The sequence below is a fragment of the Notechis scutatus genome, chromosome Z (genome assembly GCF_049901735.1).
Source record: "Notechis scutatus isolate UNSWTSFEM ecotype Mainland chromosome Z, rNotScu1.2, whole genome shotgun sequence".
Lineage (NCBI taxonomy): Eukaryota > Metazoa > Chordata > Lepidosauria > Squamata > Elapidae > Notechis > Notechis scutatus.
In genome coordinates this window covers 5,837,731-5,856,291 of record NC_142025.1, presented here as the reverse complement: position 1 = coordinate 5,856,291, position 18,561 = coordinate 5,837,731, and the positions used below count along the sequence as shown (strand labels likewise).

The 18,561-nt window shown below is 40.3% G+C and overlaps 2 protein-coding genes across 2 annotated transcripts in view; both read right to left on the bottom strand.

Annotated features, from left to right (window-relative positions):
• LOC113419492 (sodium channel protein type 5 subunit alpha-like) overlaps positions 1–5,980 on the bottom strand; it is a 59,166-nt gene extending 53,186 nt beyond the window's left edge. Inside the window, exons 1-2 of the mRNA XM_087947814.1 lie at positions 5,898–5,980; positions 3,646–3,774 (exon numbers count right to left, since the gene is read on the bottom strand). Coding sequence (XP_087803940.1) covers positions 3,646–3,774; positions 5,898–5,959 — 191 coding nt within the window. The 5' untranslated portion in view covers positions 5,960–5,980. The remainder of the gene's footprint in view (positions 1–3,645; positions 3,775–5,897) is intronic.
• The window catches only part of LOC113419491 (sodium channel protein type 5 subunit alpha-like), a 140,364-nt gene that overhangs the window by 58,476 nt on the left and 63,327 nt on the right, over positions 1–18,561 (bottom strand). The gene's annotated exons all lie outside the window — the stretch shown is intronic.

The following is an 18,561-nucleotide window of genomic DNA, read 5'->3' as shown; positions in this document are numbered from 1 at the left end:
ACAAAATTATTGTTATTATTGTGGTCTGTCACAAAACCAGATGTTCAGACTGGGTTGGGCATTTTTTATCAATCTATTGAGTTCTTCCCAAGGACCTTGGATAGGCAGATGCTGTCATTTAATAATATTAAACTTAACATTGTAGGATGTAAATTGTTCCACATAAAACTGCCTATTGCCATTGTTATTAAATGCCCTTGCTGCCTACCTTGTCATGAGACTATGTTAGGTGGCAAAAATGGTTATTAAAGCATTCTGGACTGGTATTTTTGCAAAATAAATAAGTGCAAATGTGATATATGCAGATCAATGCAAAAAAAAATAGACACAAATGGAAAGTTTGACATCTGGGGATTAATTGTTCATGGAGAACTTCAAGCTTCTTCCTCAAAGGTGCCTACAGGAGAAGCTTCAAGAACATCAGGAATAGCCGACACTCCAGAAGACGGGCTTAAGATACAGAAGGATCTTGGCAGACTCAAACATTGGGCGCTATCTAACAAAATGAAATTTAATGATGAAAAAATTTAGGTTCTACATTTAGGCAAGAAAAATCAAATGCACAGGTACAGTATAGGTGGTACTTGGCTCAGTAATAGTAACTGTGAGAGGGATCTCGAAGTCCTAGTGGACAACCATTTAAATATGAGCCAGCAGTGTGCAGCAGCTGCCAAAAAAAGCCAACACAGTTCTAGGCTAGAATCAAGATCATGTGAAGTGTTAATAGGGATAGACATGTAAAGTGTTAATACCACTTTATAATGCCTTAATAAGGCCATTCTTGGAATACTGCATCCAGTTTTGGTTGCCACGATGTAAAAAAGATGTTGAGACTCTAGAAAGAGTGCAGAGAAGAGCAAGAAAGAGGACTTAGGAGACTGGAGGCTAAAACATATGAAGAACGGTTGCAGGAACTGGGGATGTCTAGTCTAGTGAAAAGAAGGACCAGGGGAGGCATGATAGCGGTGTTCCAATATCTGAGGGGCTGCCCCAAAGAAGAGGGAGTCAAGCTATTTTCCAAAGCCCCTGAGGGCAGGACAAGAAGCAAAGGGTGGAAACTAATCAAGAAGAGAAGCAATCTAGAACCACCAAGGAGAAATTTCCTGACAGAACAATTAATCAGTGGATTCATTCACATTAATTCACAACTTGCCTCCAGAAGTTGTGAATGCTCCAACACTGTAAGTTTTTAAAAAGATGTTGGAAGTGGCAGGGGAAGGATACTGTAAAATCTCCATTCAATTGGAGTAACTGCCGGAACCCTGACACCCCACTCCTGGGGGAAGGTTACTGCAAAAATCCCCATTCCCTCCTCACCCCACTAACCTGCTTTCCAGCTCCGTTCTCCTGTGCAGGGCAACAAAAGGAGACCCAGCCGATCACCTGGTACTCGATGGGAGGCAGAGAATAGATGGGGGCGGGGCCAGTCAGAAGCGGTATTGGCCGGTTCTCTGAACTACTCAAAATTTCCACTACTGGTTCTCCAGAACTGGTCAGAACCGGCTGAATACCCACTTCTGTGCAATAGGCTGACTCTGTAAACTGCTTTAGAGAGGGCTATAAACCACTATAAGTGGCATATAAGTCTAAGTGTTAAGTGCTGGTGCTATGAGTTCTTGGATCAGGTAGAGAAGGCAGTTCCTCCTTCTCATTACTAACCAGCTGCATCTGCATGCTTTCCCCACCTGAAGCCTCACGACTGTCCTGCTGTGGCTATGCTTCAGCCAAGTCCCTCTCAGCCGGCCGTTTGACCAACTCCCCTCCAGAGTGCCTGGGACTGGTTCACCTTCCTCCAAATTAAATTCCTTTACTCTTTTAAACTCCTTTACAAACTCCTTTACCCTTATTGACCTCACCCCATTACTAAGAGGTCTGTAAGGGGCATGCGTAAATGCACCATCGTGCCTACCAGCCCCTGTTCTACTGTCCCCATTTATTCGTACCTATTTCCTGTATTCATATTCATGTTTATTCTTATACCTATTATCTTTTAAGCGATTGACAAATCAAATAAATAAATGAATTGACACCTGGAGAAGCTTCCAGGGGAATCACCTCTTACACACACATACATATTATCCCTATTTCCAAGTCTTGGTAGCATTTTTAAAGAGAGAATTCCTCCCCGCCTTTCAAACATGATCATTCTCTGTACGACAAGACATAGGAAGGGCCTCATAATTTGTGGCCTGTAATTGCCTCTTTGGTTTCCTTTCAGGAGGGTTTATGGGCTTAAAATGTGATGCTTCTTGTCAGAAAATTCAAAATATTGATCCATTTGTCTCCATTCAGGCTTGGGAACATTTGCTTGATTCACTTAAGAATTGCAATGATTAGATTAATAACTAAGTAGAAAAAAAAGACCATAAAATTGGGGGCAATTCACTTAACAATTGTGTTGCTTAGCAATTGAAATTCTGTGCCAATTATGGTCATAAATCAAGGATGGCCTGTATTTCTTCATTCCCCCCTACCAACTGATAAACCCTTCATGCATTATGAAAATTTTTGCCTAATTCTGCAAAACAAGTACAGGCAGGAAAAATTTACTTTTTCACAGAAACACTTTTTTATTTTTTCTTATTTTATACTGTATATATATATATATATATATATATATATATATATATATATATATATATATATATATATATATATATATATATATATATATATATATATACATTTATTTACCTATTTAACTATTAACTTCATTTTTTACAGCATTGTTTGCAATGTCAGTAAAAAGACTGATACTACAAGTCACTCATCTCTGTTTTTCTTCAGTTAAGAAGATGAATATGTTTGATGAAGGTTGAGAACCCAAAAACGCATTAATTTTTCAAGTCAGACTTTTGGAATCTGCTTCTAGACAATTATTCTGGGACTACAGGCCCCATCCTCCCCTACTAACATTCGTGCAAAGTATTTAAAGGCACTATATTATTATAACTGAACCAAGAAATATATCCTCTGATCCATCGGCAGCTTGGGGACAAAGTGAAAGATTTAACTCAATATTTCTTTATACAGTATTAAAAGCACCGTATATACAGCATTAAGAGTTTTCCTGGCTAATTGTTTGATAAACCATGTTGTTAATTTTGTTGTTATAATATTTTTTTCAGCAGCATTGTTATTATACTAGTAATGGTATCTCGGTATTCATCCTTAATTGGTTCCGGGAGGCATGATGAGTAACAAAAATCAGCAAGTACCAAAAAACAGCAAATATCAAATGATTTTTTTTCCCATAAGGAAAAAGGTATTGAGTCATAAAGCAGCCAACACTGACAAGTTCTAGCTTATGCTTGAATACCAAACAAACAATTAATACTGGGACAAAATGTTCATGTCAAAATGTGTGGAGTACCAAATTCTGTGAATCTCAAAGTTGTTGAGTACCAAGGTCATCACTACTTTATTTTGTACTTTTTCCTCTATTTTATTCTACCATTTTTTGTATCTTTATAATGTAGGAAATAAATATAAGCTGCTCAGATACCAGTATTTGGGCTGGAAGGATAATGAAGGGCCATCGAACAAACGAACAATAAATACATACTGTAATTCCTTGAAAAAAAATTAAGGAGGCCCACTTGCTCTTTAGTTATAGGTTGATCAAAGGAGAAAGGGGGCACTTACGCCATCACGATGACACTGAAATCCAGCCAGTTCCATGGGTCGCGGAGGAAAGTGAACTCATTCAAACAGAACCCTCTCGCCAGAATCTTGATTAGACATTCAAAAGTATAAATTCCAGTGAAAGTATACCTGAGTAGGGGACAAACACAGTGGTGGGATTCAAAATTTTTTACTACTGGTTCTGTGGGCATGGCTTGGTGAGCATGGCATGGCTTGGTGGGCATGGCTTGGTGGGCATGGCAAGGGAAGGATACTGCAAAATCCCATTCCCTCCCCACCCCACTAACCTGCTTTCCAGCTCCATTCTCCATCCTGTGCAGGGCAACTAAAGAAGACGCAGATGATCAGCTGGGACTTGGGAGGCAGAGAATAGATGGGGGCAGGGCTATTCAGAGGTGGTATTTGCCGGTTCTCCAAACTACTCAAAATTTCCGCTACCAGTTCTCCAGAACTGGTCAGAACCTGCTGAATACCACCTCTGGACAAACAGGTCAACAAAAGTCAGGGTCAGCAGATTTTCAGACATTGGATGCCAATATAATAGCCTGCCCCTGCCACTATGAAAATTTTGGGTGAGAATGCAAGATCCCACCTTGGATCTTGGAAGAATTCACCTGGAAATTTAAGGTTTCAGGTAGTCCTCAATTTATGACCATTCATTCAGCAATCCTTGGGTGATCGGAAGCATTACTTCCACACACACCATGGCCTTCTACTCCCTGAGACACATTGTGCATTTAATTACTCACATATTCGATTAGTGAATACATAGGCAAAAGCAGGGAGTGATCACATTCAAGTTATGTGATTCACTCCTAACAAATCCTCAGGTTACAAATGGCATTGGCAGGCCCCATTATATTCGTAACTTGAGGATTACCTTTTTGTTGTCTCATTGGCTCAATGTTGACTCAGCCCTCCATCCTTCCAAGGTGGGTAAAATGAGGACCCAGATTGTTGGAGGCAATAGGTTGACTGTAAACCACTTAGAGAGGGCTGTAAAAGCACTAAGAAGAGATATATAAGTCTAAGTGCTATTGGGCTTCCGGTTTGAGCTTCTTCAGCAACAGACAGAAATCCACAAGTGTGCGTGGTTTCGGTCTGGGCTCGCCGCTGGAGTGCCCCGAGCCGGCTGGTTTCGGGGCTAAGCCACCCCATAGAGGTGGTGAAGAGGGGGGAGACTGCCAGCAGGGTTGAGAAGAGCTGCATCTCTCTTCCTCAGCTGGCCATTACTCCCTTTCCCGAAGGCGGTTGCAGCGGTGGTCAGAAATGGCCACCTCAAAGAAGAACTCGACCGGAAAAGAATGTGCAGGAGGAAGATAAGAAGTGAAAGTTCTGGCTGACCGGGTTAAACTGCAAAAGCAACAACTAAGGTACCCTGGAATTTAAACTAAAAAAAAAAAGTAACATTGTTCCCAAAGAAGATTCTGAAGCAGCGATGGAAAGTTAAAAGGGAAAGGTCTGGGTTTTTTTTTCTTCTCTCCCTTTCCCTATACTGACAGCTAAGAAACTTAAATAAGAAATCAGAAAAAAAAATCCGCTTTGACATCAACAGGCAATTAAGCTGAAAATAAAATAAAATATCAAAGGGATAATAAAGATTTCTGGACACTTAAAAGTTTTTATAACCAAGAAAGGAGAGAAAAAGAGTAAAAGGGCAGGATCTGGAAAAAAGGGAGGAGACTGCCTGGAATTAAAAGGAATTTACAGTAAAACTTCAACAAGACTTCTAAAAGATACATTTTAACTGAAACTTGGCAACTAAATAGTAGAACCCCAGGAAGAGAAAGTGAAAAAAAAAAGAAACAGCTCGCGTATATTTGGACTACTTGGTGATCTTTGGATTCTTGAGGCAGTTGAGAGGTCCTATTACCCGTGCAAAGGCTAAATTGATTAATGATATATAAAGGCAAAGATCTCTGGAATGGTAGCTTAATACTCTGACGATGTCAGCAGAGGCTGACGAAAACTTAGTAAGTACATTAAAATACACACACACACACACACACATACATAACCTTAGCAGTTAGGAAGCATGAAATGCAAGTAGATAAATAGGTACCACTTTGGTGGGAAGCTAACAGTGTTCCATGATTTCGGACAGTGCTGGCTCAATGGCCTTGACAGATGAGCAGCGCCCCCTAGAGACTGCAACAACTAGTATCTACAGGGACTCCTTTACCTTTTTCATCCTTTTTTAACGGAATAATGCATTACAATGAAAGTGGAATAATATTGCTAAAACTACTTACTCAACGTATTTGCTTGAAGAGTTCTCTTTGCTGTTCGTCTGTGATGAATCCGAAAGAGCCATGAACACGCAGTTAGTTAAAATAGTGAGCATGATAAACCAAGTAAACAATGTGAATTATAGGAGTTTAGGAAAATGATGTTTTGGGAACATGACACTAGTTCTCACTGTCCACAGCTTACAGGTACTGTCCACATAAAATTGTTGCTCTTGGGTAGGTCCAGATTCCTAATTTACTTAAAACAGATGCAAATAAATAGGGTAACTCTGAACTAGCTCGGGGAGAAATTATTTAATCTCTAAACAGCAAGCATTTTCTTACATTTCTCCTGGAGAACATAGCGACTTCCACATTAAAAAAAAAAGACAGAATGAAAATGGGGGCAAGAAGCAATTAGGTAAAGGATATGAATGAACTAAAACTTTAATTGTCATCCGCCTAATTCTGTGGAAAGGACTTAAGATGTACAAAGCCCGTGTGGCAGTAAATCGAAAGATTGTTTTCCTTTTATTCAAGACCATAAATGTCTGCAGAAGAAAAAGAAAGACGTTAACTGGAAAGATTCACATAAAACCTGGTTGCTCCCCCAAAATAGGCAGTCCTCGACTTACGACAACAAGTGAACGTGGCTTGTGGTCATGTGACTGGGTCGGCATGGCTTGGTGGCCATGTGACTGGGTGGGCGTGGCCAACTCAATGTCACTCACATCAAGGGGTGCCTCACCTGGTCCCTCCCCTCCCAGCCATTCCTTGTCACCCAGCCTCAACTTTATCTATAGTTCTGTAAAAATGTTGTTCACCTTTTTTGACTTTATTACCATATATGCCGGCGTATAAGACGACCCGGCGTATAAGACGAACCCCAACATTTCCACTCAAAATATAATTTGTTTTATACTCGCCCCTCTTCCGCACGCCTTCCACTTTTGCACTTTTTTTTTTTTTTGAGGCACTTTTGTGCACCGTGAACGAATCCCGTGAAGCTGAAAGGAGCAGCCAGCCTTCTCCCAGCTCCCAAGGAAGCAGCTCGACCGCCCGGGCTCCGCTGAGGTATCCGGCTGGGGCTGTCAGGAGTTGTTACCACTGGCGCGGCTCGCTGCTCCAGTCCCATGTTGCCTCGGGAAGGAAGGCAAAAAGGAAGAGCCGCGGTGGCGCTTTGCAATGGCAGCAGCGGCTCCTGGTTTTGCCTTTCCCTTCCCGAGGCAACGGGACTGGAGCCGCGTGGAGCCACGCCAGCGGTAACAACTCCTGACAGCCCCAGCCGGATACCTCAGCGGAGCTCGGGCGGTGCGAGCCTCGCTTCCTTGGGAGCTGGGAGAAGGCTGGCTGCTCCTTTGGCTTCACGGGATTCGCTTCCACGTGCGCAAAAGTGCCTCAGCCGCGGGCAAGCCGCAGTGCTTCCCAATTACTATTTGCTGGCGTATAAGGCGACCCGGCATATAAGACGACCCCGCAATTGGAGGTATGTTTTTCAGGGCGAAAAAGTCGTCTTATACGCCGGCAAATACGGTATCTGCATACTGTAGATGTACTTTCGTGGACCACTGAAGGGAGGAAATGGCTCGCATGCTTTGCCCAAAAGTGTGATAGGCAACAGGCTTTTAAGGGGCTGCCACCAAGAAAGGGGGACAATGTATTTGCCAAAGAAGCAGAATGCAAACAAGAAGCAATGGATGGAAACTGAACAAAGAGAAGCAACCTAAAACTAAGGAGAACAATTAACCAGTGGAACTGCCCGTCTCCAGAAGTTCTGGGTGCTCAATCACTGGAAGTTTTTAAGAAAAGACTGGACAGCCATTTCTCTGAAATGGTATAGGGTTCCCCCCAAGGTCCCTTCTAAGTGTTATTCTGACACCTTTCCCGGGATTTCTACTCAGAGTTTGGCATCCTCAGTTTTCTTGCTTGAGCAGGGGGTTGGACTAGAAGACCTCCAAGTTCCCTTTCAACTCTTGTTAAACACATGTGTATTTTATGCTCTGGACTATTGACATTGAATGCCTGTAAACCCTGAAAAATATGTGGTAGCCCTGGGCAAAAGAAAGGCAGAAAAATCACTCTAGGTGTAGGGACAGTGTAAAATATTAACACATGATAAATAATGGAAAAATTAAAAATAATAGCACGGAGTTTTATATCTCTCTTATATGCTGGTTTCCAAGCGCCCAAATTTTGATCACATGACCACAGGGATGTTGCAACAGTCAACAATCAAGTTTGAGGACTGATTGTCCCAAAGGCGCTTCTCTAAAAGGCAGCTGGACTTTATTTATTTATTTATTTCTTGAAAACATTTTGCTTCTCATCCAAGAAGCTTCTTCGGTTCTTCTTCAGCTTCTTAGATGAGAAGCAAAACGTTTTCAAAGAAAAAAGCCAAAAAAGTCCAGTTGCCTTTTGGAGCAACGTCTTTGGGACAACCACAACCTGGATGATTGAGGATCTCCAGAGAGAACTGATTTTAAGTCACTTTCTTCAGCAGCATCATAACTTCAACCAGTCGTTAAACAAATGGCCATAAGTCAAGGACTACCCGCATTTCCAAAGGGAAAATTAAGCATACAGGTGTGATGTTTTAGGTTTGCAGGTTGCAAAAATCATGGTCAAGAAATTAAAATGTAGAAGGGGTGTGCGTGACCCTGTTTAGTGAACACAAAATGCGAACCTGCCTGGTAAGAAAGGGATGGAGTATCCAGAATTTAGGAATCTCGAAGAGTTGTGCAATCGGATGGTTAGAAATCCAGAGCAACACAACTAGAGCAGTTCTAGAATACAGACTTTAACTTTTTAATCAAGTCCTCAAACTTTGCTGAAACCCCAACAGTCCACCAATGCCTGGCAGAAGCAAAGTGATCAACAAGGCTCAAAATGAGTTCCTCTTGCTTTGTCTGTGAGAACTGGCATTAAAACTTGTGCCCCTCCAATTTCTAATTTCAGATGTCTGCCTGGAGGGAACCGACCCACAATTTGAGCATCCCTGACTTAAATAACGAAGCATGTTTTTGAGCTGAGCTTCATTCCTAGTGACTCTGTAGACACTTTGACATAGATTTATGAACAGAATAGAAGTGATTCCAATGAAGGAGAACATTAGTAGCTCAGGGTTGAAATGAAGGTGCTCTCTGAGCTTGGTTTTCTTGCAGTTGTTTCATGACCCAACTAGGTAACGTCATCAGTCCTAGAAGGGGGTGTTTGCATAGAGGAGGAGGAGGAGGAGGAAGGGGGGACTATGGAATCCTTGGTGTTCTCTGAGCCTGGTTGTTTGCTTCCAGAATGCACTAATTACTAATTACTGAATGCACTAATGATGTCACCTAGTTTGGGTAATGAAACATCTGCAAGAAAACAACCAAGTTCAAAGATTCCATAGTCCATCCTTCCTCCTCCTCCTCCTCCTCCTCCTCCTCCCTCCTCCCTCCTCCTCCTCCTCCTCCTCCTCCTCCTCCTCCTCCTCCTCCCTCCTCCTCCTCCTCTCTGCAAACAGCACTCCCTTCTAGTACTGATGGTGTTACCTAGTCTGGGTAGGGAACGTTTGCAAGAAAATAACCAAGCTCAGTAGGATGCAGTGGCTCAGTGGCCAAGACGCTGAGCTTGTCGATCAAAAAGATCGGCAGTTCGGCGGTTCAAATCCCTACCCCAACCGCGTAATGGAGTGAGCTCCCATTACTTGTCCCAGCTTCTGCCAACCCAGCAGTTTGAAAGCATGTAAAAATGCAAGTAGAATAATAGAGACCCCTTTGGTGGGAAGATAATAGCGTTCCGTGCGCCTTCGGCATTTAGTCATGCCGGCCACATGACCACGGAGACGTCTTCGGACAGCGCTGGCTCTTCGGTTTTGTAATGGAGATGAGAGACGGAAATGACTAGCACGGATGTGCGAGGGAAACCTTTACCTTTATCTTTAACCAAACTCAGAGAGCATCAAGAACTCAGAGAAACGGTTTGCTACTTCATGGGTAGCAATGTTCCTGATGTCCCAATCCAGCCTGAGCCTTCCTAGTGGTCTCCCTTCCAACACCTCTTAAGAATTGACCCTGATTAATTTTTTGAGATCCATAAAATTTGGATAGATGCTGACTCAATAAGAATTTTAAGCCAGCATCAACAAACTAATCTCATTTTCTCTGAAAGCTCATCACAACATACGTCTGTTTACTAATTATACCACTGACTCACAATAAGCCACCATACCTTGTGATCATGATAGTAGGGGTCAAGATCTTCCAAGGGCTCTGCAATGAGTTCCACAGGAGGGTTTCCATAAAGGGCAGGGACTTTCTGGCAAGCCTGAAGGTCAAGCTGAGGCCGCAGCTTCTCTGTGGGTGGCAAGTCTCTTTTCGCCATGATACGTTTCTTGATGGCAGCCAAAGATTCAGGAGTGAATCGGCGGAAGTTTTCTGCACCCAGCAATCCCCCAGTAGCCATTTTTGCATCGTTTTCGTTACCGGGTGGAATGAAGAGACGGGCAGATTAGCCACTCAGATGCCGCACTCTTTTCGACTGACATAATGAGGAAGCAGAGTAAAAAAGTACATAAGGAAACCAATCCACACCATAAATATACACTGAAATAGGACTACAATACAGATAATAGCAATAGCACTAAGACTTATATTCCACTTCATAGTGCTTTACAGCCCTCTCTAAGCAGTTTACAGAGTCAGCCTCTTGCCTCCCAATAATCTGGGTCCTCATTTGACCCACCTCGGAAGGATGGAAGGCTGAGTCAACCTGGAGCCTGGTGGGATTCGATCTGCCAAATTGCAGTCAGCCAGCGGTCAGCAGAAGTAGCCTGCAATACTGCACTCTAACCACTGCTCCGCCAGAGCTGTGATGGCTGCTTGACCTAAAACCACAATTGAGCCCAAACCTTCCATTGCTAAGCAAGACATCTGTTAAGTGAGTCATGCCCCCATTTTATGGCCTTTTTGCCATGGTTGTTGTAAATCTCTACAGTTATTAAGTGAATCATGTGGTACTTAAACAAATCTGGCTTGCCTCATTAACTGAATTGGTTGTCTGAAACTCCCTAGGAAGATTTTTCAAGTAGCAATTCCAGGGACACAGAGATGCTGCAACCATCATAAATACAAGCCAGTTGCCAAGCACCTGAAGACTGATCACAGGACTGTGGAGATGCAGTACTTTAATGGTCATAAGTGTGAGAACTGGTATAAGTCACTTTTTAAATTGCAGTAGTAACTTTGAACAGTCATTAAATGAATGGTTTCTGATTTCTGATTGGCTGGGGTGGGAAATCCTGGAGTAAAGATGCCATTTTTCGAAAGGCAGGTAGTCCACGACTTACTACCACAATTGAGCCTAAAATTTCTGTTGCATTTTATGATCTTTCTTGCCACAGTGAGTTGCTACAGTTGTTAAGTTAGTTACCTGGTTGTTAAATGAATCTGGTTTCCCCATTAACTTTGCTTGTCAGAAGGTCGTAAAGGAGATCATATGACCGTGGGACACTGCAACCGTCATAAATATGAGCCAATTACCACAATTCTGACCACATCACTATGGAGAAAGTGATGTTGTGACAATCATAAGTATGAAAAACAGTCAGGTCAATTTTTCAATCCCTTTGTAACTTCAAATGGTCACTTAACAAAGGTTATAAGTCGAGGACTACATATACACCAAACAGTGACAGGAAAATGTTTGGGAAATATGATCCCAGGGGCCTCACACATACTCATTTAATTCTTCCCTTTCAACATATTATGTAGGAGTCAGAAACAATAAACCAATGATAATAAATTTATGATTTAAAAATAAACAAATGTAACCAAATGTAACTTGCACCAACTTTCTTCATGGTACCTCTCCACACCTTTCCATCCTGGCTTCCATCAAGCTTCATTTTATATACATTGATTTTTGTGGAATTCTTGGTAGTCTCTAAGCTTGATTGTTTTATTGCAGACGTTCAATAGCCCAACTAGGTAACATCATCAGTATGAGTGAGTGTGGGCTTTGTTCTCTATTCTTGCCCTGATGATGTTACCTAATTCAGTAAAGTCTACTAGCAAAGAACCAAGATCAGAAAGCACCAGAGACTCCACAGTTCAACCTCTGAGCTACCCATATTCTCTTCTATTGATTTTTATTCTCTGCGTTTCTCTCTTCAAGATCTCCTCAGGTTCAGGTTCACCCAATCATGTTTTTCTGTCTTTCCATATCAGTTTGATTCATTCACTCTTCCTTCACATATTTGTTTTGTGATTCAAACCTCATTCATTCCCTCAGTGTAGCCAAACCATATAGTATTTACAACCTAATTCTGAAGGCAGGACAAGAAGCAATGGGTGGAAACTAATCAAGGAGAGAAGCAACTTAGAACTAAGGAGAAAGTTCATGACAGTGAGAACAATTAATCAGTGGAACAACTTGCCTCCAGAAGTTGTGAATTCTCCTACAAGTTTTTAAGAAGAGATTGGATAATTATTTGTCTGAAATGATATAGGGTTTCCTACTAGAGTAGGGGGTTGGACTAAAAGACCTCCAAAGTTCCTTTTTACTAGTCACTAGTTTTTACTATTATTTTATTATTATTAAATTTATTTGTCATTCATCACATAGTTCAAGGTTCTGAGCTGCTTAATTCAATCTACATTCCTCCAGCCTATTCATTCTTAGCTTCTTCTCTTTTTAATTTAATACACGCTCATCTTATGAAACCTATTTTCATCACCAGCCACTTCCTCAGAAGTTTATCCTGACATATCCAACTCTCATTTGATCTTCCAGTCTACATACTCTTGCTTGGTATAAAGTCTGTTACCGCACAACATCAGCTGGTTAGCCACCCAGTTAATCCTGCCCAATTAAAGACACTCTGGGCAGGTTACAATGAATTAAAATTAAAAGACACAGCAATAAAAGTGTCAGGGACAACTCGTTGTGACCAACTTGCCATGGCCAACTTGCCACTGAACAAGAGTTACACTAATTTTAAAGAAATGGTGGAATAGAATCATTAAAGCAAGGATGCCAAAGGAGAGACAAATGCAATGTGAATGACAAAAACTAAAATATTTTTTAAATTATTTTAAATAATTATATTGAATTGTAGAATAGTCCCATTCTGGCAATAAAATAAACCAGAATTATAAAACACAATTGTAATAATCCGTCATCATTTGTAAAGATCTTCTAAAAACCATGGGGTGTGGGCAGGGCGCCTTTATAGTTCTCTGAGAGTTAAACTGTTCCAAAATTAAGAAACGAATCTTGGATTTTTTTTAAAAAAAAAATCATTCATTTGCACAGAATAATAGCCTTTTTAAATAATCAGCTTAGATGCCATCACACGCGCGTCAAACAAGGCACCACTCCTTAAGCAAATTAAATCCATATTTTAACATTTCTCCTGATATTCCTTCTACACCTGCAGCCTATCAAGGCAGAAACATTTTCAACATAGTACTGAAAACATTCTGGATCAGTCCATTGCATGCGCTTCCTTTTTGGTGGGATTTAGGTAGTCACACAGTCACACAATTTTAGCTTGCGTAGAATAACATATGATACTTAGGGAACATTGGGCAGCATGTGTGACATGTATGCAAAATGCAACAGTGTTATTCTTATTCTCAGCAGGAAATGCAGCAGGTGGCATGACTAACAACTTAGCCTCTACATAGCTTTATACTAAAAAAAAAAATGGGTTGCAACTATTTATTTTCTAGATTGCAGAATTTGTTTCCTTTGCACTTTATTTCTACTCATTCTTTTTTTCAAGTAAAGAATACAACTGACTTGAATGTATTCTCTTCCAAATGCAACCCATTAACCTCGTTCAAGATTTACTGCTGTTTTTATTACTCAAGATAAATGGGATGATGGGACAATTTGAAAAGCTAGATTTGAATTATGTATGGCTTGATATCACACTTAGATCAAACAACAAGGGAATACTGTAATTGCTCCAGGCTTCTCTTTGCCAAACTGCAAACCATAAGTTAGTAGCTGCGATGATCTGACCAAATTATGCCTAATAATCCAGCCATCTGGAAAAGGGTTTGTTTTGCTCTGGATGTCCATGTTGGTATCCATTAGGAGAAATATCTGAAGGGTTTTAGCACGACATGTTGGTCCTCAACTTATGACAACTGGGATTAGAATTTACAGTTGCCAAGCATCCAAATTTTGATCACATGCTCATGGGTATGCTGCTAGTGCAGGGACCAGGTGTAACTCACATTTTTTTTAGCGCCATTGTAACATCTAATGTTCATAAGTCAAGGACTACCCAGCGGTGGGATTCAATTTTTTTTACTACCGGTTCTGTGGGCATGGCTTGATGGATGTGGCAGTGGAAGGATACTGCAAAATCCCCATTCCCTCCCCACCCCACTAACCTGCTTTCCAGCTCTGTTCTTCTGTGCAGGGCAACAAAAGAAGACCCAGCCGATCAGCTGGGACTCAATGGGAGGCAGAGAAGAGATGGGGTTAGTGGGGCCAGTCAGAGGTGGGATTTGCTGGTTCTCAAAACTACTCAAAATTTCCGCTACCGGTCCTCCAGAACTGGTCAGAACCTGCTGAATAACCACCTCTGGAACTACCTGAAAAATCGTAATGTGACCTGTTTGATGCACTGAGATCACTGATAGGAATTCTCCTACTATAAAAAAAAAGGGAAAATATGGAATTTCCATATGGAATATGGAAATCTGGAATTTCAATCAACTGGAATTGATTGAAACGCTGTTTTCCACAAAAGTAAATAAATGCACAAGGAGACACAAGATGTAGAAGGATGCTGTTCAGAGCTTCTCCCATTTCCATCCCTTCCATCCCTCAATCACAATTGAGCCCAAAATTTATGTTGTTAACTGAAATATTCACTAAGTGAGCTTTGCCACGCTTTACGTTTTTTCTTGCCACGGTTGTTATCTGAATCACTGTAGTCAATAAGTTAGGAATCCGTTGTTAAGTGAACCTGGCTTCCTTGTTTGTCAGAGGGTCTCAAAAGGAGATCACAGGACCCCAGGACACTGCGACCATCATAAATGCGAATCAGCTGCCACTTACACTTCAGTGCCATTGTAACTTTGAACAGACACTAAATGAACTATTGTAAGTCGAGGACTACCTGTATCTGAAAGATCCCCCTTTAAAGATGTTTTTAGGAAAGCCATTAAAATTTGGTTATCCGTCAGGATTTGAAGGCTGGAAGGTTGTGATCTTTGATCCCTCTGGCACTGAAAAATCTCTTTGGTTAGCTGACTTGGTGTCTTTATTAATGGTCCCAGTGTGATACAAATGTTGATTATGATAGTGGGAGGGGGTAAGAACCAGAATATCCAGGACTATAAGCCAACATGAGCAAAGAGATTGAGAATTCCGAGATGTTTTCAGACATTTTTATGTAACTACACAGGAAGTCCTCAACTTACAATAGTTCATTTAGTGGCCGTCACTGAAAAAAATGACTTATGACCACTTTTCACACTTATGACTGTTGCAGCATTCCCATGATCAGCAACCACATGTGGTTCACGTTTGGATACTTGAAAACTGATTCATGTTTATGACGGTTGCACTGTCCTGGCCCCCATTTGCAACCTTTGGACAAGCAAAGACGATGGAGAAGCCAGATTCGCTTAACCACCAGATAACCAATTTAAGGATTGCAGCAATTCACTTAACAAGTGTGGCGAGAAGCCGTAAAATGGAGCAAAACCCACTTAACGAATTTCTTACTTAGCAACATAAATGTGGTCATTCAAACATTCAATTGTGGTCCTAAGTTGAGGACTACCTGTACAGATAATTCTCAATGTAGCCATTTGTTTAGTAACCAGTCCTCACACTTATGACCATCACAGTAACATTATGATCACATGATCAAAATATGGGTGCTTGGCAGCTTGCAATAATTTACAGGGGTTGCAACATTCTGGAGTCATGTGATCATCAATTGTGACCGTCATAGATGATTTCTGACTAATAAAGACAATGGAGGAAGCGAGATTTGCTCAGCAGCCACATGATTCACTTAGCAACTGCAGTGATTCAGTTAACAACCATAGCAAAATAGGTTGTAAAATTGTGTGCAACTCAACTTAGCAACCACCTTGCCAAGCAACAGAAATTCAGTACCAATTCTGGTCATGTTGAAGATTACTGATAGCAAGTTACATGAAAATAAAGTCTGCACACATTTTATATTCAATTATATCACTAAACACCAATTTTAGGTAGATTGTTTTCTCAGCTTAATATGAAAACAGGACAGCTAGAGTTACGAGTGAAATATGAAACAAATGCAAGTCAAAAGCAGACTGATTTTTTAAAAATCCTTACTTACAGCCCTAGAACCAGGTAATTGTAAAGGAAGTGAATACAACAGAAAGCAATAAACACCCTTACAATATCAAAAAGCTAAAGCAGCAGATGCAGTGTTGAAGAGATTGTCTTGCTAAAAACAACCACAAAAATACCCTCAAAAGTAGTTTAATGTGGGGGTGGTGGTTTTTTTTTGAAAAGTTAAAAGAAACTTCAAATTAAGGACTGATACAATGCATTGGTAAGACCACCATTGAAATATTGCATCCAGTTTTGGTCACCACAATATAAAAAAAAAATATTGATACTCTAGAACAAGGGTGTCAAACTCGCAGCGTCACATTGTCATTACGTGACATATTGTGACTTTCTTCCCCCCTTCACTAAACCAGGGGTGGGCATGGCGAGGGTGTGTGACGTATCTGGCCTGCAGGCCATGAGTTTGACACCCCTGCTCTAGAAAGAGTGCAGAGAAGAGCAACAAAAATGATTCAAGGACTGGAGGTAAAAAGCATAACAAAAACGGTTGCAGGAATTGGGTATATCTAGTTTGATGAAAAGAAGGACTAGGAGTGACATGATGTAGCAGTCTTCCAGTATTTGAGAGGCTGCCATAAAGAAGAGGGAGTCAAGCTATTCTCCAAAGCACTTGAGGGTAGGACAAGAAGCAATGGATGGAAACTAGTCAAGGAGAGAAGCAACCGAGAACTAAGGAGGAATTTCCTAAGAGTGAGAACAATTAATCAGTGGAATAACTTGCCTCCAGAAATAGCGAGTGCTCCCACACTGGAAACTTTTAAGAATCTATTAATTTCAACCAGAATCCTACAACATATTTAAATTATTAGGAAAAATGAACTCTCATAGAGAGATAGAAAACAGATATATGTTTGACACTTAAGCATAATGATATCACCCTGTTATCTCCAAGGCCGATGAAACCTAGTGTTAAATTACATGACAACCCAGTTGCTTCCTTCATCCTCATCTAAGAGATATTTCCTCTGTAAACAGGTAATAAAATACGCACCTGTCATCCTGTAAAATCAGCATTAAAGATAAAACGTTAAGCATTCTCAGCCTTTCTTTCTGGTCGATGCTTGCTAGAACATTTACTGTCTCCTGTCCATGACTATAACAAGACTGTCAATGTTGATAAACAAGCTTAATAAATAAACTTTCGGCACCATGGAGAGCACCAGTCATTTTGACTAGCTTTAATAAAAAAAAAAAAATGTGCCAAAATATGGATTGTGGAATCTTTTCCCCCCCATCACCAACAATAATAAGTGTTCTTTTTGTACATCAATATTTAGATTATTCCAAATAATTTCATGGGTTGAAGACTGGACACTTTCTAGTTCGCAAAATATATGCCAATTCCCCTGCAACACTGGCAACAGGTGAGATATTATTGAGAGTAATGTGCACCAAATATCAGATTTTATTTCCTAAAGGGTGATGCTGGAAATGGGGAACTCCAGTCAGTGGATAATTTTTTTCACTTTAAATTTTCAAAAACCATCTGCCAACTTTTGACAAAAGGTTACTTTGGGAAGTTCGGTCCAATCAAGGGGTCTGGGATTTAGGCCAAATGATATTAATTAACAAGTAAATTCTACAATTGTCATGAAATTTGAAGATCAGTATTTTATTAATTAATTGAGTGTGCAGAACTGAGTACATTGTGGCATATTAATTGTTGACCTTCAAGCTATTAATATTTTAGTGCCATCGAATGTTAGCAAAATCAAACATTTTTGTCTGCCTTTCTCTTATTTCCTTATTATTGAAGTACCTTATTCCTTTATAAATACTTATTTATTTTTAAATTGTGGTTAATGTCTTTTTAGATCTTCATCAGATTTATATTTTTCAGCAGCAATCTCCATCATATAAGTCGCAGCAAAAAAAAGCCACAATCAAATCTTATAGCCAAATTTCACTGCAGGTTTGAATATTGTCCTACATTATTATAAAGACATACATAAGCTAAAATGGGCAAAAATAAATTTCAGAGAGGAAGGTAAAAGTAACGACAGTATAAAATCATTTCCCATTAACTTTTTGGAGTACTCCAACAAGTAGTTTATTTACCAGAACATTTTAAATGTATGCTAAGAAATCAAAACACCTATAGGATTATCTTTTCAGACTGTTAAACTCGGCTGACATAAACATTGTTTATTTTTCTCACAAAACTGTGCACTAAAAATGTGTTTAAATGTAAACACATCATCAAGAGCTTAGCTATGACTTTGACAAATTACAAATAAGTTTAAATGTAAGTAAGTTGTATCATTTAAAAAAAGTAGGAAAATCTCCATGCAGAAAGTAAAAAGACATTCAAAGAAAGAAAAATATGCTGGAATCT